General features: G+C 30.0%; 3 protein-coding genes across 3 annotated transcripts; all 3 read left to right on the plus strand.

Moving 5' to 3' along the window:
• Positions 1 to 1,752: 1,752 nt before the first annotated feature.
• LOC118057606 (uncharacterized) lies at positions 1,753 to 6,184 on the plus strand. Its single transcript, XM_035070237.1, has 8 exons — positions 1,753 to 2,423; positions 3,383 to 3,550; positions 3,764 to 3,862; positions 4,007 to 4,108; positions 4,217 to 4,318; positions 4,888 to 5,025; positions 5,128 to 5,448; positions 5,622 to 6,184. Exons 1-8 carry the CDS (start codon positions 1,956 to 1,958, stop codon positions 5,910 to 5,912), a joined length of 1,689 nt encoding a protein of 562 aa, XP_034926128.1. The 5' UTR covers positions 1,753 to 1,955; the 3' UTR covers positions 5,913 to 6,184.
• Positions 6,185 to 7,569: 1,385 nt separating this feature from the next.
• On the plus strand, positions 7,570 to 9,804 carry LOC118057397 (lysine histidine transporter 1-like). The gene is made up of 7 exons (XM_035069955.1): positions 7,570 to 7,754; positions 7,928 to 8,311; positions 8,420 to 8,813; positions 8,938 to 9,043; positions 9,158 to 9,249; positions 9,352 to 9,420; positions 9,527 to 9,804. Exons 1-7 carry the CDS (start codon positions 7,570 to 7,572, stop codon positions 9,623 to 9,625), a joined length of 1,329 nt encoding a protein of 442 aa, XP_034925846.1. The 3' UTR covers positions 9,626 to 9,804.
• A 16,448-nt stretch (positions 9,805 to 26,252) lies between these two features.
• LOC118057396 (uncharacterized) lies at positions 26,253 to 27,506 on the plus strand. The gene is made up of 3 exons (XM_035069954.2): positions 26,253 to 26,346; positions 26,449 to 26,769; positions 26,944 to 27,506. Exons 1-3 carry the CDS (start codon positions 26,260 to 26,262, stop codon positions 27,232 to 27,234), a joined length of 699 nt encoding a protein of 232 aa, XP_034925845.2. The 5' UTR covers positions 26,253 to 26,259; the 3' UTR covers positions 27,235 to 27,506.
• Positions 27,507 to 27,555: the final 49 nt, after the last annotated feature.

Below are 27,555 nucleotides of genomic sequence, written 5' to 3' on the forward strand. Positions count from 1 at the left end.
TTTTTTTAAAAAATGTTAACTGATTTTTCCAAAAAAAAAATATATTTTTTTTTAAAATATTGTTGTGTACTCGCACTGTTCACTAAAAGTGAACAGTGTGAAGGGATGCTGATTTTTCAAAAAAAAAAAACTGTTCAGTAAAGTGAACAGGGTGAAGGCATGTTGCATGGTTCAGCAGTAAGAAGCAGGTAAGACTTGTTTTCATTTTTCAAAGTTTCAAATGTGAAATTTGGTGGGATCAATGTATAGTAATTTAGGTTTTTTTTTGTTATTAAATGTTGTATCTGCCTTTTAAGCAAAACACAGACGCAACAATGTAGACAAACACTCTCTAAGTTAAATTGGAATTGGATTTGATATTTTATTTCGGTTGGTTTTATAAAAGGTTATCGCAATGTTAAAAATAAGTTTTAATGTCAAGTTAAGCTCGATTAAACAAAATAAAATTTGATTTTATTGATTTATACTAATTAAAACTTTAGAGACTGAATTTCAAACTAAAACAAATATTCAATATTTTTTTTAAAAAAATAATATTTTTCTCAGTTTTCTATCCAATATTTGGTTGGAATCAACATATTTATTATCGCATATAATTATCGGTTTGTTTTATTGAACACATGTAATTTTTTAGTTTGCATTTAAAATATTTCTTGATAGTAAAAATTCGCTATCAATACTGTACTACTTTTGTTTTGCATTGAAAAGAAGAAGAAAAGCTCCATCTCGCAGCGTAGCACGAGGAATCAAACCAGTAAGAATCCTGAAATGGCTACTTGATGAAGTGGTTCTCAAACACTCGACTTTAGAAGCTTTCACATTCCTCATTAAAATGTAATCTAGTTTTTCATAAATAAAAATGATGTTGCTCATGTGAGAAATTGAGATATGGTTGGTTGGTTGGTTGGTTGGAGATCTGGCTAACCCCCCATGAAAAGTCTCAACGCTCTCTCTCTCTTACCAATTTAGATACCGTTTGGCATTGCGTTCCAAACGGTGTTTTGTCATTCAATTTTTTTTTGTTAAAATTGAGTTCGGTTTATACTTTTTGGATCGTTTTGATGTGCTGATGTCAAAAATAATTTTTAAAAAATAAGAAAACATCATTGGCATGTATTTCGGCACGAAAAGCTATTTGAAAAGCAACCGTTACCACACTTCTAAACACGCTCTTAGTCTTTCTTTTTTTCTTTTTTTTTACATTTCTACCATTGAACACAAAAACTTTTCTTTACTCTTCATAATAAACATGGAAGCTTTTTATTTATTTATTTATTATTAATATGGTAATTTGAATTAACTTAGGTGTATCTTGACTAATTTTATAAGTTTTAAAATTAACAATCATGTAAATTTCTAGTGGCTTTAAAATTTATAAAATTTAAATTGATAATTTATATAAAAAAAATTTAAAATCTAATAAGTTAAGAAAATGGTTTTTTTACATAATCTTCTATGCTCAATTTAAGGCACAAAACAGTAAATAATTAAAAAATTTCTACCAAAATGTAGAGCAATCACATGACCATTTATATCGGGAAATAAAAAAAAATAAAAGAAAGAGAAAACTGTAGATGCCATTTATATTCACAGCACAATAAATTTCCTAATGAATTCTAAATAAAATAAAATAAAACAATTCCCAATTTATAAATCTAGAATTCAAAACACCAAATTACCAGACTACCCATACTCAGCTTTATTACCAACACCTAACATTCTAAAAACATGTCTTTTAACAGCTATAAAAAAAAAAAAAAAAAAACAAAAAAATTCGAATTTCCTCTGTTTACGATCTCTCCGCCAATACACTAAACCCCCCTCTCTGTCTGTCTACAGTTCCTTTCTCTACCATCATCTCCTCCTCGTGAATTCTTTCACATTATTCTCTCCGAAATGTCTTAACACACTAAAGTAACTGACTTTTTATTAATTAATCTCTCCGTTTAAAAAGAATGGCAACCTCGGCGTTTAAATCCACGACAAAGAGAACACCTATCGGCAACGACAAGTCGTCTTCCTCTGCTCACCGGCGTTCACGGAGTCTGAGCCGCTTCTCCCGGCCGATTCCTCCCGACGAATTTTCCGATGATTCTACGGCTCCGTCGAGAGGGAGGTTCGTGAACATGGATAGAGGATCGGGAGTTCCGGATATAAGTCTCGACGATCTCGCTATTCAGTTGTTGAGTTTAGGTGATCGAGGGCGGTCGGGTTTTAGAAGTGGTGACGTCAGTTATGGGGAGAGAGTTGCGGGTGGGTCCCTGAGGAGAGGAAGGTCTGTGTCGAGGCAAGGCAGTGAAAGTAAAAATAACAGCAAGAGTTACAGTCGTGGTTGTGGTGGTGGGAAGGTGAATTCGGATGGTAGTAATTCGAGGAGGAGACGGTCTGTGTCTGTGGTTAGGTATCAAATTGGTGATTCCGAGGTAAACAAATTATTGCTTATTCTCAATAGTAATATGCATTTTTTTTTTGTGGAAATTTATTGATGATTTTGTTAAAAGAAAGAAAGTTAGCTTTTTGAATGTGGGGATGGATGTGTGATTTACCTTTTTTGTTTAATTATTATGTTAAGAAAGTAGTGAATGCTTAAGTGTGGGTATGGAGTGAGTAAATAGCAATCATGGACACTTTTCATTTTGTGTACTTTCTCACTTACAATATTGCAATGGAGCCCATGATGAGAGAGCTACCATTTTGGAATTTAAATGTTATTTTTTATGGATGATTTTGGATATTTCAGCTACAAAGTTAATTTGAGAGGCTTGAACCATGCCAAGCTGGATGCTTTCAAATTGTTTTTGTTGCTGTAAGTGACTACATGAGTATTGGATTTCAATGTGAAGGCTTCTATATAATGGTAATTTGTTGAACTAGGTTGTCTTGAGAAACCAATTAAGAGTCGAATTAATTTTTTTTTATGTTTGTGCTTTTACTGTGTAAGGTTTTTTAATTTTTGTTTATTATTTTTTTTGTTTCAATTTGGTATATGGTTCGGGTGGCAGATATTTTTTGAGGTTGCTCTGATTCTGAATATGGTACACTTCTGTGCCTTTCTTAATAGATGGTTACAAAATTTTTTGATAACAAAAGCTGCTTAAAAAGTTCAGTGCTAAGATGTGTTTGCATTTATATAATGCACTAAATTGGAGAGTCATATGGCCAAAGCATGTGAAAATGTAATATTTCTGAGATTGATATGCAAATTAGTGAGTATATATGGGCGTGCGCGCGCCCACTTGTGACCTTGTCTTGTATATTTATTCATGTAATATCCTGGCCTGAATTATTCATGTCAGCTTGAGTACTTGAAATCGTTTAGGCACATTTTAGTCAATGCCGCTCTTTTTTAATATTTGTTTGTTGTTTTTCTTCGCAATATCAGAGTGACCTAGAGCATTCTCAGAATTCAAGAAATCATGCTAATTCAAGATGTCAGAGCAATGTAGACAGCCAGGTCCCTTTATCAAATAAGCCACTAGCATCAAATCATAGACCTGGACTAAGAAGGTCTCTTAGCCAGAAAGATTTAAAGTATCATGACGGCTACTCTGTAAGACTTGTATCTATTCAAGCTATGTTAATTACATCCTCTGTATGTTGTTGAATCTTGTGTTGTATCTGATAGGCTGACAATCAAGTCTGGTCCATTGCCTGGCTTGTCACACACGCATGCACATATACATATATGTTGTTATTTTAATATTCATTCAGATCCTTTTCATATTTTGTTGTTTCTAGACTGAATAAAATTTGGTCCTTTCAGAGCCATTCATCAAGCCTAACTGATGATGAAGGGAGGGATTCTTGTTCCAATAAAAATGGATTTGAGAGAACAATACGAACAGTTTATGCACAGAAGAAGGTTGGATATGATTTTTGGAAAAAATTATGCAACGGGTGCTGTTTCGGTGCCCCTCCCTCTCTGTGTCTGTGTGTGTTTTTGTGTATGTGTAAATGTCCTCCTCTTCAGATCAGACACTTATTGGCCAACCTTTTCACCCTATAGGCAGAGCATCCCACTGGCGGTGATATGAACAGCGGGCTGTATGAAGCAATGAGGAAAGAACTTAGGCATGCAGTAGAAGAGATCAGGACGGAACTTGAACAAGTCTGTAATTCTGTTTCTCATCAACTTGATTTGATTATCTGTATTATATATTGCCTTTGCATTCTTGATTTGGTTTGCTGATAACCGGGTTCCTTGAAATTGACGCAGTCTATGGAGAAAACAAATATAGACTCCTTGAAATCTGGAAAATCTGATGGTTTTCAGGGTGGTTCTACTATCAGAAGGAACCATGCAACAAAATCAGATCAGGTAAGAAAGGTTTACTTATGGTCTTTCTGTTGTGCCAGTTTATCTTGTTGCACATAATATTCTTAAATTGATTACTAGTATGCAAAAGAGAGTATCTTCTCACCTGTCCTCTTTTATTTGGTTTTCTTGGAACTGATTATCGATAGAGGAATATTTGATTCTGATAAATACTGGCAGCTTTTACTTATGGATCTCTCATATTCCTGCATAATTGTTGATCTAGGAGGGAGCTTGTCACATGTTCTTTTATGTTGTTGTGTAAAAATCATATTTTGTAGATTTCTTATTCTACACTGGTTTTGTGAGAGTATTGAGAGATTGATAGCTCTGAATATAAGCAGACATTGCAACTTGCAAGTTTTTTATCACAATGGTTTAGTTAGGGATTTTACAGTTTATTGACACTGGTGGGATTATGACATACTGCAATCTTAATGACTGTAAAACTGAAAACATGATTGCTTCCCTTCTTGCCATTCATTAGAAAGACTAGTTAGAGAACTAGTTAAGTTGCCTTTTCCACTGGCATTTCAAGATGACTTGTTCATATGTGGATGTTTTATTAACAGTCTGAGAAGTGTAAACAAGATTTATTAGCAAAACTATTGTTGGAGAAGCAACATGGTAGAGATATCTCGAAGATTGTGAAAGAATTGCTTGCTGATCCAAAGAACACTGTTTCAGAAAAGCCATCAAGAGCCAGAAAGGTACTTAGTCCTCCCTTCTATGCTCTTTCACTGTTTGAGACTTGCATATTGTCTGTTCTTGTGTCAATTTGCTTATTAAGGTTTCCAATTTGTGGTGTTCAGAGGAGTAATGACAGAAGTAGGATGTCTGAACGATTGACTGAAGAAGCAGAGAAATACTTTGAGGACTTCATTTCAAATGTTGAAGATACAGATATTTCATCTTTGGATGGGGAAAGGAGTGATACAAGTTCAACTTTGGGAGGAATAGCAAAGACAGAAACTTTTCAGAGACCAGTGATATCCAAATCTCAACCTGTAGAAATGGACGGTGTTGTGCTGCCCTGGTTACAATGGGAAACTTCTAATGATGCTTCTCCTCTATCCTTAAAAGATAAGGAGCTAACATCGACTCCAAAAAGTAATTTATGGGATGCAGCTCAGGTAATCTATGGCCCATTTTCTCTTTCAAGCAGATCTAAGACCTTGGAAGAAATAGCAAATTTACAGACAATGCTTGTTTCTTGTGCTTTTTTTATGCATTATATAAAGCTATCATGACTTGTTTTATTACTCTCTGTGTGGGTAAATAAACTGCATGTCAATTCCCATTATAGGAAGCAACCCCTGCTCAAGAGTTGATCATGCACCCCATCAGTATCCGTGGAAGCTGTAGCCCAGGACTTACAGATGGCCACTCAACAAATATCAGAGAACTTAAAGGGAGTAAATTTGGAGAACTTGAAAGCTACAGAAGACAAATTTCATTTATAGGAACAAGATCACAGTTTGACGTTGATGAATATCTTAAGCGACCAAGCGATGAAGATTTTCTCCTAGAAAGTTGGAAGCAACAACAGAGAATTCATTCAGGTGGTCTCCTGCTTTGCAACCGAATGTTTTTCTAGCTGTAATCCACAAATCTTCTTAAGGTAGCTGTTGGCCTTCATCTTTTCCTCAGAAATCCTTCTCACAATGTCCTCTGCTTCTAGGTCGATACTTAATAGAAGTGCCCACATGCTTTTTTTATACAGATAGTCGTAGTATGCCCTTGTTTTCTTTAGGGATCATAGCAGATGTCTATGAAGATTTACCAGCTTGCAGTTCAACCACTGTGAAAGACAGAGGACTTGTAAGTTAAAAAAGATGGCAGTAATTTCGTGAAAGATTTCTCAGCTTACTTGTGTGTTGTTATTTCATTATATGTACCATTTCTGTGAGAAAGAAATACTACAATCTCATAACCCCTCGTCATTTCCACCAAAAACCGAGTGTTGAATTATTATTATACTATTATATTTCCTAAAATTGCCCAGGTTCAATAAAAAATCTTATATTCTAGTAATTAGCTTACAAGGGCTTACACCCTTACTGAAATCCTTATTCTTTTCCATTTGTAATTTCAAGTCAACTTCTCGTTATTGGTTCATATATCGATTAGTAATCTCTATGTGATTTCCTAAACAGTACATAAAAACTAAAAACTGGTGTGTACTTTTTTAGATATTATAGCAGCTGTAATTTTTTAAAATGTTTTTTATTAAAAAATATATTAAAATAATAGTTTTTATATTTTAAAAATTATTTCTAACATTCTAATATCAAAATTCATAAAAACAAAATTCAAAATTTTTCTACACAGAAACAAAAGCACTTTTCTCAGTTATTGGGAGTTGTATATATATTATAAACTCAAGAACCCTAGCCCAGCTCGTTGAAAAACCAAACCGAGAGCCAACGAGTCTAAAGCCCATACCCAGACCTGTCATTTAAAAGAAACCAACAAATAAATGCAAAGCCAAGACTGATTGGGCGGGATTATGTTTTCTTTATTGATCACAAAATAATTTTTTTTTTATTATTTATCCATCAGAACTTACTACAAAACTAAACTTATTTCGAGTAAAATGTATTTGATTATTTATTTTATAGGGTTATTTTATTCCAATTTTTATCTTTTTAGACTAAAATAATATTTTCTTAGATATGTATCTCTCTAGTTTTTCTAAAAACCAAAACTTTTGTATAATTAGCTTATTTTTTGTATGTCAATGTACAAACTACAAAAACATAGACTTAGTCCCATACCATATTAAAAAAGAAAAGACAAAAAAGAGTTGGAATGTTTCCAAGGTACCAAACTTTGTTAGAATCTTCAGGGAGATTTTATTAGCTTAGAAAAAAAAAATCTTGTAATATCGTATAAATAATTGATTTTTTGATGAACATTATCAATATTTTAAATATTTTTAGTAGATAACTTAGTCAAAACAAATTTGAGTTTTAAAAGGAAACAAACTCTTGTTTATATATATATAAATATATATAATTGAATTGGTATTAAGCATTATCTATAATTTAAAAATCTTGTTATTAGATAACTTAGTCAAAACAAATTTGAGTTTGAAAAGGAACCAAACTCTTATTTTTAAGTATATATATATACTTCACAGTAGAATATCTAAGTAGGTGATATCAAAATCTATAATCAACTCTTGAACAGTTATAACCTCTTAGATAATTTGCAGCTATTAAGATTAACATTAATTTTTTAGAATAACATTAATGGATCTAATGCAGCCGGTGAAGAATATATCAACCGCTGACGACGCGAAGAAAGACCTGAATGACTGGCTTCCCATCACCCAGTCGAGGAATGCAAAGTGGTGGTATTCTGCCTTCCACAATGTTACAGCCATGGTTGGTGCTGGGGTCCTGGGCCTCTCTTATGCCATGTCTCAACTTGGATGGTAAGTAAGTATTCGGTAGCCAAAACAATGGCCAAAGGATCATTATTTTCTCATGTCAAATCGTCTAGGTCTAGAGGCTGGAATTTATAATTAACCATGGCAACAGCAGTGTTGATTACTTAATGTGATCGATCTCAATGGCTAAATCATGCATGTTCTCGATTTTGTTTTAGGGGTCCCGGTGCTGTTGTATTGATCCTGTCATGGGTTATCACTCTATATACACTGTGGCAGATGGTGGAGATGCATGAAATGGTGCCCGGAAAGAGATTTGATAGGTATCATGAGCTAGGGCAGCATGCATTCGGTGAAAAACTCGGGCTTTGGGTGGTGGTTCCCCAGCAACTAATGGTGGAAGTGGGTTCGAGTATAGTGTACATGATTACTGGAGGGAAATCTCTGAAGAAGGCTCATGATACTATCTGGCCTGACTACAAAGAAATCAAACTTACCTATTTCATTATGATCTTTTCCTCGGTTCACTTCGTCATCTCTCATCTCCCCAGTTTCAATTCCATCACCGCTGTCTCTCTTGTCGCCGCCGTCATGTCCTTGAGGTAAGATGGATCTGCTGTCATTTCTATATGCTGCCACCAGCATTTCCAAGCTAATTTCGTGTCCGAACTCCTTGAATGCTGCTCTAAGATCAATCATGTTCCGTGTAGTTACTCGACTATCGCGTGGGTGGTTTCATGGCAGAAAGGGGTTCAACCAGATGTGCAGTACACCTCAAGGGCTTCAACAAATACTGGGCAGATGTTCGACAGCTTCAGTGCTCTAGGAGATATAGCGTTTGCCTTCGCAGGGCACAGTGTGGTGTTGGAGATCCAGGCAACAATCCCTTCCACGCCCGGGAAGCCTTCCAAGAAACCAATGTGGAAAGGAGTGGTTGTTGCTTATCTTGTTGTCGCTTTGTGTTACTTACCTGTTAGTTTCATAGGTTACTGGGTGTTCGGAAACAAAGTTGAGGACAACATCCTCTTATCACTGGAGAAGCCTCGTTGGCTTGTTGCCGCCGCTAATTTGTTTGTTGTCATTCATGTCATCGGAAGTTATCAGGTATCCGGAAACTGCCCAAAAAGATTCTTTTTTTGAGATTAATCAGTGAGGCTACATGTCATAAATTCATTCCAAAACTATTCCGAAGATAGATCTATTGCATGTTTTTGTTTCTTTAATACAGGTTTTTGCAATGCCGGTATTTGATATGATGGAAGCATTCCTGGTCTTGAAAATGAAGTTCCAACCGGGTCAGCCGCTTCGCTTCATAACACGAATTCTATATGTTGGTGAGGACAAATCTCCACAAAAACTTCCATTGATTACTGATTTTTGTGCAGTAAAAGGAGTGTTCTTTTGACAAAGGGAGGTGATTAACTTAATTTCGTGTTAATTTGATGCAGGATTGACCATGTTCGTCGCAATGACATTCCCATTTTTTGGTGGGCTTCTAAGTTTCTTTGGAGGATTTGCCTTTGCTCCCACCTCATATTATGTAAGGCACCATGTTATACATATCAATGCTTATCTTTCTAATTGCTTCAATAAACAATATGCAAAGCTCAAAATGCCGCCATTGTTTGCAATCTCTTTGCAGCTCCCCTGCGTCATGTGGCTTGCTGTATATAAACCAAAGAAATTCAGCTTGTCATGGCTCGCGAATTGGGTATGTTCCTGTTAATTTCCAGCCTCTTTTTTTTTTTTTTTTTTTTTTTTTTTAAAAAAAAATTAGCAATATAGTCGTGGTCTTGATTTCTTCTCATTATCTACAGATATGCATTATCCTTGGCTTTGTATTGATGGTATTAGCCCCCATTGGAGCATTAAGGCAGATAATACTACAAGCCAGGGACTTCCAGTTTTACTCCTGACTTCACTGCTTACAAAAGGGATATTGTTGAAGTGCAGCTGCATGCTCGTGCCCATGATCATTTCATTTTTATTTATTTCCGTTCCATGTAGAATAATGGGACTTCTAGCTCTGCTTCTTTATTAGTTAATTTTCTGTATATATATTCGTCTAGGAGTACTAAAATGGGAGATGGATATGTAAAGGCTGCATGATCTATTAACATTCATGCTTAGCCTATGTGAATATAAACAAATAATTACATCATCTATAATTTAAATCTTGTTACTAGATTCAAAGCCAATTTCAGTTTAAAATGAAATAAACTTTTATTTTTAAGTGTATTTGTGTATTTCACATTATATTATGTAGCCATCTGTTATCCATACTCGTGATCAATATATAATTTGCTGGTATTCAGATTAACCTTAATTTAACATAACAATAATAATAATAAATAAAATGCAGCCAGAGAAAGATATGTTAAGCATTGACAACACCTAATATTAATTAAAAAAATAATATATATATATATATATATATTTATTTATTTGAAAGGTGAAAATAATAATAATAAAAAACTCAACATTATTTCAGCAAGTAATGTTTTATAAGTGTTCTTACAATAATTTAGCCTTACTTTTTATTATTTTGTTAATAATTTCTAAGTTGATAGATTGTAGATAAATTACTTATGCTTGTCTATGTAATTAAAGTACTCGTGAGAAATTTTATTTGATCATGAAAGTAAGTTCCTTTATATATATATATATATATGCAATGTGAACAACATTTTATTTGTATTTTTCTATTGTTAAGCGTTTTAGAATAATTAATTCAAAGCCATCTTGATCTTGGGAGACATGAAAGAAATCTTTGGACACCTAAACTCTCTAGTAAGAGTGATAAATTAACAAGCAAATCCTCTTAATGAAAATTGTATTATCAAATAGTAGCAATTAACTTATCTTTTGTATGCCAATTATTATATAATAAACTAAATGAAAATGGTAAATCAGTATAGAAATGGTAATTTTGTATTTTTTTTCTCAATTTGTTTTACTCTAGCAGTAGCAAAATTCAATATTTTTTTTTAAATTTTTTTTTTATTGTAGCAATGTTGTAGCAGGGATAAAATTATAATTTTCTACGGTTTTTTTTTCACTACATTACTAGAATATGAAAAATTTGTAATTTTAAATTTTTTTGCGGAAAACCAATATGCCCATCAGCTCAAGGTGGTCCAAAGTCATCTCTACCATAATTTAAATCTTTTTAGTGGATAACTTAGTCAAAGAAAATTTTAGTTTCAAAACGAAACAAACTCTTGTTTTTAGGTGCATATATGCATTTCACATTATAGCATCTAACTAGCTGCTATCCACACCCTTAATCCACTGTCGCATAGTTACAATCTCATAGATAGTTTGTTGTTATTCAAATTAACCTTAATATATATTTTTTACTTTACACTTGATATATTTATCACTTTACACTTAATCTATTTATCACCATTCTTTTTGTTTTTATCTTTATTTTTTTGTAATTTTTTTTGTAATTTTCCTATTTTTTCTCTTTAAACTTCTTTATGGAAAAAAGATTATTATTTCTTATTCTTGACACTTGGAATATTTACTACTCTATACTTGAGGTCTGTACGTGTAGGCTTTTTTTTTTTCTTTGTTAATGGAACAAATGATATGTCATCCGCTCATTTTTAAAATGGATCAGGTGCGCAAACCTAAGTTGTCAGACTGGTAGCGCCTGACTTATTTTTTTAATTGATATTTTTTCTTAATATGTATCTTTTAAAATTAATTTTTTTAATTTATATTTAAATTAATATCTTTCTGGTTGTTTTAAAACTATTTTATATGTATTTTATATTTTGAAGATATTATTCTAATTCATCTATAATTTTTTTTATGTTTTATATAAATATACTTTATTCTTGAAAATAAAAATTATTTATTCTCGGTAAGAAATAATGACATTTAAGATAAAAACAATTGTGTGCATCAAAGGGGGAAGTTGAATTAAAAAATTATACTTATCTATCTTTTATTTCTATGATAATGATTATCCTTTTATTTTAGAATTTCATTACCATTAGCATCTCTTTATCAGTTTATCGATTCATATATATTTATTTTTTTTGCTTAAATAACTTCTTTACATTTCTTGATTAAGAGAATCCCGCCATCTATTTTCTTATTCTGTAATAATTTTTCAAATAAAAAGTATAAATAAAAAATATATAAAAAAATAAAGATAAAAAAATAGTATAAATATGTCTAGTACAAATAATAAAAGGTAATATTTTTTCCAAAAAAATATGTAAAGAAAAAAAAAACTAAAAATACATTAAAAAAAATAAAATAAAAATAAAGACAAGAAAAAAAAATTAGCCAAATGTAAAATGATAAAAAGTATCATATACAAATAGAAAATAAATCGAAAAAAAAAACATATTTTCTACAAAAAAAAAAAGAGAGGAAGAAATATACAATTGTTCCACCACTATAGTACACCACTTGCTATTATAGCCAAAATTCTAAATATAATTATAAAATCACCATTTTCCTTTTAATTTATTGTATAATTAACTTATTTTTTGTATGGCACGTGCAAACTACAAAGACTTAGATTGAGTCCCAATATGCCAACCAGCCCAAGTTGGTCGAAAAATCATCTCTACCATATATATATATAGAAACACACACACACACAGAGTATGAATGTTTTCAAGATATCAAACTTCATTAGAAGCTAGTAAGGAGATTTTATAGGCTTAGAAAAAAAATCATATAGAAGAACTATTGAACATTTTTTAAGTCTTTTTTTCCCTTGTAATATAGGTGTAAGCAACGCTTTCTTTTGTTTAGATAACAAAAGTTAAGAGAAAATAGGTCAAGTATAAATAATAAAAAGTAATATTTTACTCCAAAAAAATGTGTAAAGAAAAAAAAAACTAAAAATACATTTCAAAAAAAAAAATTAAAGACAAAAAAAACCAAGCCAAGTGTAAAATGATAAATAAATAAATAAATATCAAATATAAACAGAAAATAATTCTAAAAAAAACTTGTTTTCTTAAAAAAAAGAAAAAAAAAGTAAATATACAATTGTTCCACCATTATATTACACCGCTTGCTACAATAGCCAAAATTCTAAACTTAAATATAAAATCATCATTTTCCTTTTAGTTTATTGTATAATTAACTTATTTTTTGTATGGCAGCGTACAAACTATAAAGATATAGACTTAGTCCCAATATGTCCACCTGTCCAAGTTGGTCCAAAAATGATGATTATATATATATATATATATATATATATATATATATATATATATATATATATATAAAGAGTATGAGTGTTTTCAAGATATCAAACTTTGTTAGAAACTACCAGGGAGATTTTGTAGGCTAAAAAAAAAAAGAAAATCCAAAGAATAATTGAACATTTTTTAAGTCATTTTTTCCTTGTAATATAGGTGTAACCAACTCTTATTTTTGTTTAGATAACAGAGGTTTACATATGCTTATTTTTTGATGACACGAGAGATTGTATCAATCATTATCGTTTCGAATTTATATTTGATAAAAAATATCAAATATAAACTAAAAATAAATTATAAATAAACTAGTTTTCTACAATAAAAAATACAATTGTATAAATATATAAAAATATATAAGAGAATAAGAATAAAGATAAAAACAAAAAAAAATAGTATAAATAGGTCAAGTATAAATAATAAAAAGTAATATTTTAATCCAAAAAAATGTGTAAAGAAAAAAAAACTAAAAATACATTACAAAAAAAAAGACAAGAAAAAAAACCGAGCCAAGCGTAAAATGATAAAAAAAACAAATATCAAATATAAACAGAAAATAATTCTAAAAAAAAAAACTTGTTTTCTACAAAAAAAAGGGAAAAAAAAGTAAATATACAATTGTTCCACCATTACATTACACCACTTGCTACAATAGCCAAAATTCTAAACTTAAATATAAAAATCATCATTTTCCTTTTAGTTTATTGTATAATTAACTTATCTTTTTGTATGGCAATGTACAAACTACAAAGACATAGACTAAATCCCAATATGCCCACCTGTCCAAGTTGGTCCAAAAATAATAATTTATATATATATATATATATATATATAATATATATATATATATATATATATATATATATATATATTGTAGGCTTAGAGAAAAAAATCCAAAGAACAATTGAACATTTTTTTTAAGACATATGTTTCCTTTTTAATATAGGTGTAACCAACTTTTACTTTTGTTTAGATAACAGAGATTAAGAGATGCCTAGTTTTCAATAACATGAGAGATTGTATCAATCATTATTGTTTCAAATTTATATTTGATAAAAAAATATCAAATATAAACAAAAAATAAATTTTAAATAAACTAGTTTTCTACAATAAAAAAATACAATTGTATAATTATATAAAAATATATAAAAGAATAAAGATGAAAACAAAAAAAAAATAGTATAAATAATAAAAAGTAATATTTTACTCCAAAAAAATGTGTAAAGAAAAAAAAAAACTAAAATTACATTACGAAAAAAAAAAAATAAAAACAAGAAAAAAAACGAGCCAAGTGCAAAATGATAAAAAAAAAATACAAATGTCAAATACAAACATAAAATAATTCTAAAGAAAACTTTTTTTCTACAAAAAAAACAAAATATACAATTGTTCCACCATTACATTACACCACTTGCTACAATAGTCAAAATTCTAAACTTAATTATAAAATCATCATTTTCCTTTTAATTTATTGTATAATTAAATTATTTTTTGTATGGCAACATACAAACTATAAAGACATAGATTTAGTCCCAACATGTCCACCTATTCAAGTTGGTTCAAAAATCATGTGTATATTTTCCTGGTCCAAGAAATAATTTTTCCCAAAAAAATGGGTAAAGAAAAAAAAATCTTGTTGCCACCGCTAATTTGTTTGTTGTCATTCATGTCATCGGAAGTTACGAGGTATGCTTTGCGCAGGTAACTACTAACTTCGTAAAGAACTTGTATTGGTATTATAGTACCTTCCCACTGATCATGAGTATTGGTATATAAACTTTGTTAGAAGCTCCCATGGAGATTTTAGTGGCTTAGAAGAAAACAAATCCTATAATATAACGTGTGTGTATAATTGGACTGCTATTATACATTATTTATAATTTAAAAATCTTATTAGTGAATACCTTTGTCAAAACTAATTTCAGTTTTAAAAGAAACTAAACTCTTATTTTTAGGTTTGTATATACACTTAACAATATAATATCTATAATTTGTGTATTTTTTTAGATATTATAACAGCTGTAATTTTTTTAAAAGATTTAAATAAAAAATATATTAAAATAATATTTTTTAGATTTTAAAAATTATTTATAACATTCTTATATCAAAATTCATAAATTAAATTCAAAAATTTTCTCCACAGAAACAAAAACACTTTTCTCAATTACTAGGAGTTGTTTAATACATACACATTCACACATATATATATTAAACTCAAGAACCCTAGCCCAACTCGTTGAAAAACCAGACCTAGAGCTGATGAGTCTAAAGTCCATACCAGACCCATCATTTAAAAGAAACCAACAAATAAATGTAGAGACAAGACTGATCGGGCGGGATTATGTTTTCTTTGATGATCACAAAACAATTTATTATTATTATTATTATTATTATTTATCTGTTGGTTTCTTTGTTAGAAGCTCCCAAGAGATTTTATTAGCTTAGAAGAAAAAAAAAATCCTATAATATCATATAGATAATTCAACTTTTATTGAACATTATCAATATTTTAAATATTTTTAGTAGATAACTTAGTCCAAACAAATTTGAGTTTTAAAAGGAAACAAACACTTGTTTATATATATATATATATATATATATATATATATATATATATATATATAAAACTGAATTGGTATTAAGCATTATCTATAATTTAAAAATCTTGTTAGTGTATAATTTAGTCAAAACAAATTTGAGTTTGAAAAGGAACCAAATTGTTATTTTTAGGTATATATATACACTTCACAGTACAATATCTAACTAGGTGATATCGAAATCTATAATAAACTCTTGAATAGTTATAACTTCTTAGATAGCTTGTTGCTATTCAGATTAACTTTAATTTTATAGAATAACAAAAATGGATCAAACGCAGCCGGTGAAGGATTTGTCAACCACCGACGACGCGAAGAAAGACCTGAATGACTGGCTTCCCATCACCCAGTCGAGGAATGCAAAGTGGTGGTATTCTGCCTTTCACAATGTTACAGCAATGGTTGGTGCTGGGGTCCTGGGCCTCCTTTATGCCATGTCTCAACCTGGATGGTAAGTACGCATTCAGTAGCCAAAACAATGGGGAAAGTTGAATTAAAAAATTATACTTATCTATCTTTTACTTTTATGATAATGATTATCTTTTTATTTTAGAATTTCATTACCATTACCATTAGCAACTTTTTATCATTATATCGATTCATATATTTTATTTTTTTTTGCTCAACTAACTTCTTTACATTTCTTGATTAAGAGAATCATGCCATCTATTTTCTTAGTCTCTAATAATTTTTCAAATAAAAGTATAAATATAAAAATATAAAAAAGAATAAAGATAAAAACAAAACAAAAATAGTATAAATAGGTCAAGTATAAATAATAAAAAGTAATATTTTACTCCAAAAAAATGTGTAAAGAAAAAAAACTAAAAATACATTACAAAAAATAAAAAAAATTAAAGACAAGAAAAAAACCAAGCCAAGTGTAAAATGATAAATAAATAAAAAAAATATCAAATATAAACAGAAAATAATTTTTAAAAAAACTTGTTTTCAAAAAAAAGAAAAGAAAAGAAAAGGTAAATATACAATTGTTCCACCATTACATTACACCGCTTGCTACAATAGCCAAAATTCTAAACTTAAATATAAAATCATCATATTCATTTTAGTTTATTGTATAATTAATTTATCTTTTGTATGGCAGCGTACAAACTACAAAAGATATAGACTTAGTCTTAATATGTCCACCTGTCCAAGTTGGTCCAAAAATGATGATTATATATATATATATATATAAAGGGTAGGAGTGCTTTCAAGATATCAAACTTTGTTAGAAACTACCAGGGAGATTTTGTAGGCTAAAAAAAAAAGAAAAACCAAAGAATAATTGAACATTTTTTTAAGGCTTCATTTTCCTTGTAATATAGGTGTAATCAACTCTTACTTTTGTTTAGATAACAGATGTTAAGAGATGCCTATTTTTTGATGACACGAGAGATTGTATCAATCATTATCGTTCCGAATTTATATTTGATAAAAAATATCAAATATAAACAAAAAATAAATTATAAATAAACTAGTTTTCTACAATAAAAAATGCAATTGTATAAATATATAAAAAAAATATATAAAAGAATAAGAATAAAGATAAAAACGAAAAAAATAGTAAAAAGAGGTCAAGTATAAATAATAAAAAGTAATATTTTACTCCAAAAAAATGTGTAAGGAAAAAAATACTAAAAACACAATACAAAAAAAAAACCGAGCCAAGTGTAAAATGATAAAAATATATATATATATATATATATATATATATATATATATATATATATATATATCAAATATAAACATAAAATAATTCTAAAAAAAAAACTTGTTTTCTACAAAAAAAAAAGAAAAAAAAAGTAAATTTACAATTGTTGCACCATTATATTACACCGCTTGCTACAATAGCCAAAATTCTAAATTTAAATATAAAATCATCATTTTCCTTTTAGTTTATTGTATAATTAACTTATCTTTTGTATAGCAACATACAAACTACAAAGATATAAACTTAGTCTCAATATGCCCACCTGTCCAAGTTGGTCCAAAAATGATGATCACATATATATATATATTGTAGGCTTAGAGAAAAAAAAACCGAAGAACAATTGAATTTTTTTTAAGACATCTTTTCCTTTTTTAATATAGGTGTAACCAACTTTTACTTTTGTTTAGATAACAGAGGTTAAGAGATGCCTATTTTTCAATAACGTGAGAGATTGTATCAATCATTATTGTTTTAAATTTATATTTGATAAAAAATATCAAATATAAACAAAAAATAAATTTTAAATAAACTAGTTTTCTACAATAAAAAAAATACAATTGTATAAATATATAAAAATATATAAAAGAATAAAGATAAAAACAAAAAATAGTATAAATAATAAAAAGTAATATTTTACTCAAAAAAATGTGTAAAGAAAAAAAAAAAACTAAAAATACATTACAAAAAAAATAAAAACAAGAAAAAAAAAAAACGAGCCTAGTGTAAAATGATAAAAAAAAATTACAAATATCAAATATAAACATAAAATAATTCTAAAGAAAACTTGTTGTCTACAAAAAAAAAAAAAAAAATACAATTGTTCCACCATTACATTACACCACTTGCTACAATAGCCAAAATTCTAAACTTAATTATAAAATCATCATTTTTCCTTTTAATTTATTGCATAATTAACTTATTTTTTGTATGGCAACATACAAATTATAAAGACATAGATTTAGTCCCAACATGTCCACAGTTCAAGTTGGTTCAAAACTTATCTCTACAAAAAAAAAAAAAAAAAAAAAAATAAAAAAAAAAAAAAAAATATATATATATATATATATATATATGTAAAGAAATATGTAAAGAAAAAAAAAATCTTGTTGTCGCCGCTAATTTGTCTGTTGTCATTCATGTCATCAGAAGTTACGAGGTATGTTTTGCGCAGGTAACTACTAACTTAGTTAAGAGCTTGTATTTTTATTATAGTACCTTCCCAATGATCATGAGTCTTGGTATATAAACTTTGTTAGAAGCTCCCATGGAGATTTTATTGGCTTAGAAGAAAACAAATCCTATAATATCACGTGTGTGTGTGTGTGTAATTGGACTGCTATTAAACATTATTTATAATTTAAAAATCTTGTTAGTGAATAACTTAATCAAAACAAATTTGAGTTTTAAAAGGAACTAAACTCTTATTTTTAGGTTTTGTATATACTCTTCACAATATAATATCTATAATTTGTGTATTTGTTTTAAATATTATAACAACCATAATTTTTTAAAATTTTTTTTATTTAAAAATATATTAAAATAATATTTTTTTAGATTTTAAAAATTATTTCTAACATTCTTATATCAAAATTCATAAAAAAAAATTCAAAACATTTCTACAAAGAAACAAAAACACTTTTCTCACTTACTAGGAATTGTTTAATACACACACTCACACACATATATATTAAACTCAAGAACCCTAGCCCAGCTCGTTGAAAAACCAAATCGAGAGTTGATGAGTCTAAAGTCCATACCCAGACCCGTCATTTAAAAGAAACCAACAAATAAATGCGGAGCCAAGACTGATCGGGCGGGGTTATGTTTTCTTTGTTGATCACAAAATTTTTTTTTTTTATATTTTTATTATTTATCTGTTGGTTTCTTTGTTAGAATCTTAAAGGGGATTTTATTAGCTTAGAAGAAAAAAAAAAAATCCTATAATATCATATAGATAATTCAACTTTTATTGAACATTATCAATATTTTAAATATTTTTAGTAGATAATTTAGTCGAAACAAATTTGAGTTTTAAAATGAAACAAACACTTGTTTATATATATATATATATATATAATTGAATTGGTATTAAACATTATCTATAATTTAAAAAATCTTGTTAGTGGATAACTTAGTCAAAACAAATTTGAGTTTGAAAAGGAACCAAACTTTTATTTTTAGGTATATATATACACTTCACAGTACAATATCTAACTAGGTGATATCGAAATCTATAATCAACTCTTGAATAGTTATAACTTCTAGATATCCAGATTAACATTAATTTTATAGAATAACAAAAATGGATTAAACGCAGCCGGTGAAGGATTTGTCAACCATCGACGATGCGAAGAAAGACCTGAATGACTGGCTTCCCATCACCCAGTCGAGGAATGCAAAGTGGTGGTATTCTGCCTTTCACAATGTTACATCCATGGTTGGTGCTGGGGTCCTGTGCCTCTCTTATGCCATGTTTCAACTTGGATGGTAAGTACGCATTCAGTAGCCAAAACAATGTGGAAAGTCGAATCAAAAAATTATACTTATCTATCTTTTACTTTTATGATAATGATTATCTTTTTATTTTAGAATTTCATTACCATTACCATTAGCAGCTTTTTATCATTATATCGATTCATATATTTTATTTTTTTTGCTCAACTAACTTCTTTACATTTCTTGATTAAGAGAATCATGCCATCTATTTTCTTAGTCTCTAATAATTTTTCAAATAAAAGTATAAAGATAAAAATATAAAAAAGAATAAAGATAAAAACAAAACAAAAATAGTATAAATAGGTCAAGTACAAATAATAAAAAGTAATATTTTACTCCAAAAAAATGTGTAAAGAAAAAAAAAACTAAAAATACATTACAAAAAAATAAAAAAAATTAAAGACAAGAAAAAAAAACCAAGCCAAGTGTAAAATGATAAATAAATAAAAAATATCAAATATAAACAGAAAATAATTTTTAAAAAAAACTTGTTTTCAAAAAGAAGAAAAGAAAAGAAAAGGTAAAATATACAATTGGTCCACCATTACATTACACCGCTTGCTACAATAGCCAAAATTCTAAACTTAAATATAAAATCATCATATTCATTTTAGTTTATTGTATAATTAACTTATCTTTTGTATGGCAGCGTACAAACTACAAAGATATAGACTTAGTCTCAATATGTCCACCTGTCCAAGATGGTCCAAAAATGATGATTTTATATATATATATACTACCGGGAGATTTTGCAGGCTAAAAGAAAAAAAAATCCAAAGAATAATTAAACATTTTTTTAAGTCATCATTTTCCTTGTAATATAGGTGTAATCAACTCTTATTTTTGTTTAGATAACAGATGTTAAGAGATGCCTATTTTTTGATGACACGAGAGATTGTATCAATCATTATCGTTTCGAATTTATATTTGATAAAAAAATATCAAATATAAACAAAAAATAAATTTTAAATAAACTAGTTTTCTACAATAAAAAATAAAATTATATAAATATAAAATATATATATAAAAGAATAAGAATAAAGATAAAAACGAAAAAAATAGTAAAATAAGTCAAGTATAAATAATAAAAAGTAATATTTTACTCCAAAAAAAATGTGTAAGGAAAAAAAAACTAAAAACACAATACAAGAAAAAAGACAAGAAAAAAATCGAGGCAAGTGTAAAATGATAAAAAAAAAATATATATCAAATATATACATAAAATAATTCTAAAAAAAAAAACTTGTTTTCTACCAAAAAAAAAAGTAAATTTACAATTGGTGCACCATTACATTACACCACTTGCTACAATAGCCAAAATTCTAAACTTAATTATAAAATCATCATTTTCCTTTTAATTTATTTTATAATTAACTTATTTTTTGTATGGCAACATACAAATTATAAAGACATAGATTTAGTCCCAACATGTCCACTGTTCAAGTTGGTTAAAAAATTATCTCTACAAAAAAAAAAAAAAAAAAATATATATATATATATATATATATATATTTTCCTTTGTCCAAGTAATAATTTTTCCCAAAAAAATGTGTAAAGAAAAAAAAAATCTTGTTGCCGCCACTAATTTGTCTGTTGTCATTCATGTCATCGGAAGTTACAAGGTATGCTTTGCACAAGTAACTACTAACTTCGTTAAGAGCTTGTATTGGTATTATAGTACCTTCCCACTGATCATGAGTCTTGGTATATAAACTTTGTTAGAAGCTCCCATGGAGATTTTATTGGCTTAGAAGAAAACAAATCCTATAATATCACGTGTGTGTGTGTAATTGGACTGCTATTAAACATTATTTATAATTTAAAAATCTTGTTAGTGAATAACTTAATCAAAACAAATTTGAGTTTTAAAAGGAACTAAACTCTTAGTTTTAGGTTTGTATATACACTTCACAATATAATATCTATAATTTATGTATTTTTTTAAATATTATAACAGCTATAATTTTGTAAAACGTTTTTTTATTAAAAATATATATTAAAATAATATTTTTTAGATTTTAAAAATTATTTCTAACATTCTTATATCAAAATTCATAAAAAAAATTCAAAACTTTTCTACAAAGAAAGAAAAACACTTTCCTCAATTACGAGTTGTTTAATACACACACACACAGATATATATATATATATATATATATATATATATATATATATATATATATATATATATATATATATATATTAAACTCAAGAACTCTAGTCTTGCTCGTTGAAAAACCAAATCGAGAGCTGATGAGTCTAAAGTTCATACCCAGACCCGTCATTTAAAAGAAACCAACAGATAAATGCGGAGCCAAGACTGATCGGGCGGGGTTATGTTTTCTTTGTTGATCACAAAATAATTTTTTTATATTGTTATTATTTATCTGTTGGTTTCTTTGTTAGAATCTTAAAGGGGATTTTATTAGCTTAGAAAAAAAAAAAATCCTATAATATCATATAGATAATTCAACTTTTATTAAACATTATCAATATTTTAAATATTTTTAGTAGATAACTTAGTCAAAACAAATTTGAGTTTTAAAAGGAAACAAACTCTTGTTTATATATATATAAATATATATAATTGAATTGGTATTAAGCATTATCTATAATTTAAAAATCTTGTTATTAGATAACTTAGTCAAAACAAATTTGAGTTTGAAAAGGAACCAAACTCTTATTTTTAAGTATATATATATATACTTCACAGTAGAATATCTAAGTAGGTGATATCAAAATCTATAATCAACTCTTGAACAGTTATAACCTCTTAGATAATTTGATGCTATTAAGATTAACATTAATTTTTTAAAATAACATTAATGGATCTAATACAGCCGATGAAGAATATATCAACCACTGACGACGCGAAGAAAGACCTGAATGACTGGCTTCCCATCACCCAGTCGAGGAATGCAAAGTGGTGGTATTCTGCCTTCCACAATGTTACAGCCATGGTTGGTGTTGGGGTCCTGGACCTTCCTTATGCCATGTCTCAACTTGGATGGTAAGTAAAACAATGGCTAAATGATCATTATTTTCTCAAGTCAAATCGTCTAGGTCTAGAGGCTGGAATTTATAATTAACCATGGCAACAGCAGTGTTGATTACTTAATGTGATCTCAATGGCTAAATCATGTTCTTGATTTTGTTTTAGGGGTCCCGGTGCTGCTGTATTGATCCTGTCATGGGTTATCACTCTATATACACTGTGGCAGATGGTGGAGATGCATGAAATGGTGCCTGGAAAGAGATTTGATAGGTATCATGAGCTAGGGCAGCATGCATTCGGTGAAAAACTCGGGCTTTGGGTGGTGGTTCCCCAGCAACTAATGGTGGAAGTGGGTTCGAGTATAGTGTACATGATTACTGGAGGGAAATCTCTGAAGAAGGCTCATGATACTATCTGGCCTGACTACAAAGAAATCAAACTTACCTATTTCATTATGATCTTTTCCTCGGTTCACTTCGTCATCTCTCATCTCCCCAGTTTCAATTCCATCACCGCTGTCTCTCTTGTCGCCGCCGTCATGTCCTTGAGGTAAGATGGATCTGCTGTCATTTCTATATGCTGCCACCAGCATTTCCAAGCTAATTTCGTGTCCGAACTCCTTGAATGCTGCTCTAAGATCAATCATGTTCCGTGTAGTTACTCGACTATCGCGTGGGTGGTTTCATGGCAGAAAGGCGTTCAACCAGATGTGCAGTACACCTCAAGGGCTTCAACAAATACTGGGCAGATGTTCGACAGCTTCAGTGCTCTAGGAGATATAGCGTTTGCCTTTGCAGGGCACAGTGTGGTATGGGGAGAGAGTTGCGGGTGGGTCCCTGAGGAGAGGAAGGTCTGTGTCGAGGCAAGGCAGTGAAAGTAAAAATAACAGCAAGAGTTACAGTCGTGGTTGTGGTGGTGGGAAGGTGAATTCGGATGGTAGTAATTCGAGGAGGAGACGGTCTGTGTCTGTGGTTAGGTATCAAATTGGTGATTCCGAGGTAAACAAATTATTGCTTATTCTCAATAGTAATATGCATTTTTTTTTTGTGGAAATTTATTGATGATTTTGTTAAAAGAAAGAAAGTTAGCTTTTTGAATGTGGGGATGGATGTGTGATTTACCTTTTTTGTTTAATTATTATGTTAAGAAAGTAGTGAATGCTTAAGTGTGGGTATGGAGTGAGTAAATAGCAATCATGGACACTTTTCATTTTGTGTACTTTCTCACTTACAATATTGCAATGGAGCCCATGATGAGAGAGCTACCATTTTGGAATTTAAATGTTATTTTTTATGGATGATTTTGGATATTTCAGCTACAAAGTTAATTTGAGAGGCTTGAACCATGCCAAGCTGGATGCTTTCAAATTGTTTTTGTTGCTGTAAGTGACTACATGAGTATTGGATTTCAATGTGAAGGCTTCTATATAATGGTAATTTGTTGAACTAGGTTGTCTTGAGAAACCAATTAAGAGTCGAATTAATTTTTTTTTTATGTTTGTGCTTTTACTGTGTAAGGTTTTTTAATTTTTGTTTATTATTTTTTTTTGTTTCAATTTGGTATATGGTTCGGGTGGCAGATATTTTTTGAGGTTGCTCTGATTCTGAATATGGTACACTTCTGTGCCTTTCTTAATAGATGGTTACAAAATTTTTTGATAACAAAAGCTGCTTAAAAAGTTCAGTGCTAAGATGTGTTTGCATTTATATAATGCACTAAATTGGAGAGTCATATGGCCAAAGCATGTGAAAAATGTAATATTTCTGAGATTGATATGCAAATTAGTGAGTATATATGGGCGTGCGCGCGCCCACTTGTGACCTTGTCTTGTATATTTATTCATGTAATATCCTGGCCTGAATTATTCATGTCAGCTTGAGTACTTGAAATCGTTTAGGCACATTTTAGTCAATGCCGCTCTTTTTTAATATTTGTTTGTTGTTTTTCTTCGCAATATCAGAGTGACCTAGAGCATTCTCAGAATTCAAGAAATCATGCTAATTCAAGATGTCAGAGCAATGTAGACAGCCAGGTCCCTTTATCAAATAAGCCACTAGCATCAAATCATAGACCTGGACTAAGAAGGTCTCTTAGCCAGAAAGATTTAAAGTATCATGACGGCTACTCTGTAAGACTTGTATCTATTCAAGCTATGTTAATTACATCCTCTGTATGTTGTTGAATCTTGTGTTGTATCTGATAGGCTGACAATCAAGTCTGGTCCATTGCCTGGCTTGTCACACACGCATGCACATATACATATATGTTGTTATTTTAATATTCATTCAGATCCTTTTCATATTTTGTTGTTTCTAGACTGAATAAAATTTGGTCCTTTCAGAGCCATTCATCAAGCCTAACTGATGATGAAGGGAGGGATTCTTGTTCCAATAAAAATGGATTTGAGAGAACAATACGAACAGTTTATGCACAGAAGAAGGTTGGATATGATTTTTGGAAAAAATTATGCAACGGGTGCTGTTTCGGTGCCCCTCCCTCTCTGTGTCTGTGTGTTTTTTGTGTATGTGTAAATGTCCTCCTCTTCAGATCAGTCACTTATTGGCCAACCTTTTCACCCTATAGGCAGAGCATCCCACTGGCGGTGATATGAACAGCGGGCTGTATGAAGCAATGAGGAAAGAACTTAGGCATGCAGTAGAAGAGATCAGGACGGAACTTGAACAAGTCTGTAATTCTGTTTCTCATCAACTTGATTTGATTATCTGTATTATATATTGCCTTTGCATTCTTGATTTGGTTTGCTGATAACCGGGTTCCTTGAAATTGACGCAGTCTATGGAGAAAACAAATATAGACTCCTTGAAATCTGGAAAATCTGATGGTTTTCAGGGTGGTTCTACTATCAGAAGGAACCATGCAACAAAATCAGATCAGGTAAGAAAGGTTTACTTATGGTCTTTCTGTTGTGCCAGTTTATCTTGTTGCACATAATATTCTTAAATTGATTACTAGTATGCAAAAGAGAGTATCTTCTCACCTGTCCTCTTTTATTTGGTTTTCTTGGAACTGATTATCGATAGAGGAATATTTGATTCTGATAAATACTGGCAGCTTTTACTTATGGATCTCTCATATTCCTGCATAATTGTTGATCTAGGAGGGAGCTTGTCACATGTTCTTTTATGTTGTTGTGTAAAAATCATATTTTGTAGATTTCTTATTCTACACTGGTTTTGTGAGAGTATTGAGAGATTGATAGCTCTGAATATAAGCAGACATTGCAACTTGCAAGTTTTTTATCACAATGGTTTAGTTAGGGATTTTACAGTTTATTGACACTGGTGGGATTATGACATACTGCAATCTTAATGACTGTAAAACTGAAAACATGATTGCTTCCCTTCTTGCCATTCATTAGAAAGACTAGTTAGAGAACTAGTTAAGTTGCCTTTTCCACTGGCATTTCAAGATGACTTGTTCATATGTGGATGTTTTATTAACAGTCTGAGAAGTGTAAACAAGATTTATTAGCAAAAACTATTGTTGGAGAAGCAACATGGTAGAGATATTCTCGAAGATTGTGAAAGAATTGCTTGCTGATCCAAAGAACACTGTTTCAGAAAAGCCATCAAGAGCCAGAAAGGTACTTAGTCCTCCCTTCTATGCTCTTTCACTGTTTGAGACTTGCATATTGTCTGTTCTTGTGTCAATTTGCTTATTAAGGTTTCCAATTTGTGGTGTTCAGAGGAGTAATGACAGAAGTAGGATGTCTGAACGATTGACTGAAGAAGCAGAGAAATACTTTGAGGACTTCATTTCAAATGTTGAAGATACAGATATTTCATCTTTGGATGGGGAAAGGAGTGATACAAGTTCAACTTTGGGAGGAATAGCAAAGACAGAAACTTTTCAGAGACCAGTGATATCCAAATCTCAACCTGTAGAAATGGACGGTGTTGTGCTGCCCTGGTTACAATGGGAAACTTCTAATGATGCTTCTCCTCTATCCTTAAAAGATAAGGAGCTAACATCGACTCCAAAAAGTAATTTATGGGATGCAGCTCAGGTAATCTATGGCCCATTTTCTCTTTCAAGCAGATCTAAGACCTTGGAAGAAATAGCAAATTTACAGACAATGCTTGTTTCTTGTGCTTTTTTTATGCATTATATAAAGCTATCATGACTTGTTTTTATTACTCTCTGTGTGGGTAAATAAACTGCATGTCAATTCCCATTATAGGAAGCAACCCCTGCTCAAGAGTTGATCATGCACCCCATCAGTATCCGTGGAAGCTGTAGCCCAGGACTTACAGATGGCCACTCAACAAATATCAGAGAACTTAAAGGGAGTAAATTTGGAGAACTTGAAAGCTACAGAAGACAAATTTCATTTATAGGAACAAGATCACAGTTTGACGTTGATGAATATCTTAAGCGACCAAGCGATGAAGATTTTCTCCTAGAAAGTTGGAAGCAACAACAGAGAATTCATTCAGGTGGTCTCCTGCTTTGCAACCGAATGTTTTTCTAGCTGTAATCCACAAATCTTCTTAAGGTAGCTGTTGGCCTTCATCTTTTCCTCAGAAATCCTTCTCACAATGTCCTCTGCTTCTAGGTCGATACTTAATAGAAGTGCCCACATGCTTTTTTTATACAGATAGTCGTAGTATGCCCTTGTTTTCTTTAGGGATCATAGCAGATGTCTATGAAGATTTACCAGCTTGCAGTTCAACCACTGTGAAAGACAGAGGACTTGTAAGTTAAAAAAGATGGCAGTAATTTCGTGAAAGATTTCTCAGCTTACTTGTGTGTTGTTATTTCATTATATGTACCATTTCTGTGAGAAAGAAAT

The sequence above is a fragment of the Populus alba genome, chromosome 15 (genome assembly GCF_005239225.2).
Source record: "Populus alba chromosome 15, ASM523922v2, whole genome shotgun sequence".
Taxonomy (NCBI): domain Eukaryota; kingdom Viridiplantae; phylum Streptophyta; class Magnoliopsida; order Malpighiales; family Salicaceae; genus Populus; species Populus alba.

Coding starts and splice junctions, on each gene's coding strand:
- LOC118057606 (XM_035070237.1), top strand. CDS start 1,956: ATGGCAACCTCGGCGTTTAAATCCACGACAAAGAGAACACCTATCGGC. Junction 3,863..4,006: donor CAGTTTATGCACAGAAGAAG/GTTGGATATGAT, acceptor TTCACCCTATAG/GCAGAGCATCCCACTGGCGG. Junction 4,109..4,216: donor TCAGGACGGAACTTGAACAA/GTCTGTAATTCT, acceptor AAATTGACGCAG/TCTATGGAGAAAACAAATAT.
- LOC118057397 (XM_035069955.1), top strand. CDS start 7,570: ATGGATCTAATGCAGCCGGTGAAGAATATATCAACCGCTGACGACGCG. Junction 7,755..7,927: donor GCCATGTCTCAACTTGGATG/GTAAGTAAGTAT, acceptor ATTTTGTTTTAG/GGGTCCCGGTGCTGTTGTAT. Junction 8,814..8,937: donor ATGTCATCGGAAGTTATCAG/GTATCCGGAAAC, acceptor TCTTTAATACAG/GTTTTTGCAATGCCGGTATT.
- LOC118057396 (XM_035069954.2), top strand. CDS start 26,260: ATGGTAGAGATATTCTCGAAGATTGTGAAAGAATTGCTTGCTGATCCA. Junction 26,347..26,448: donor AGCCATCAAGAGCCAGAAAG/GTACTTAGTCCT, acceptor TGTGGTGTTCAG/AGGAGTAATGACAGAAGTAG. Junction 26,770..26,943: donor ATTTATGGGATGCAGCTCAG/GTAATCTATGGC, acceptor TTCCCATTATAG/GAAGCAACCCCTGCTCAAGA.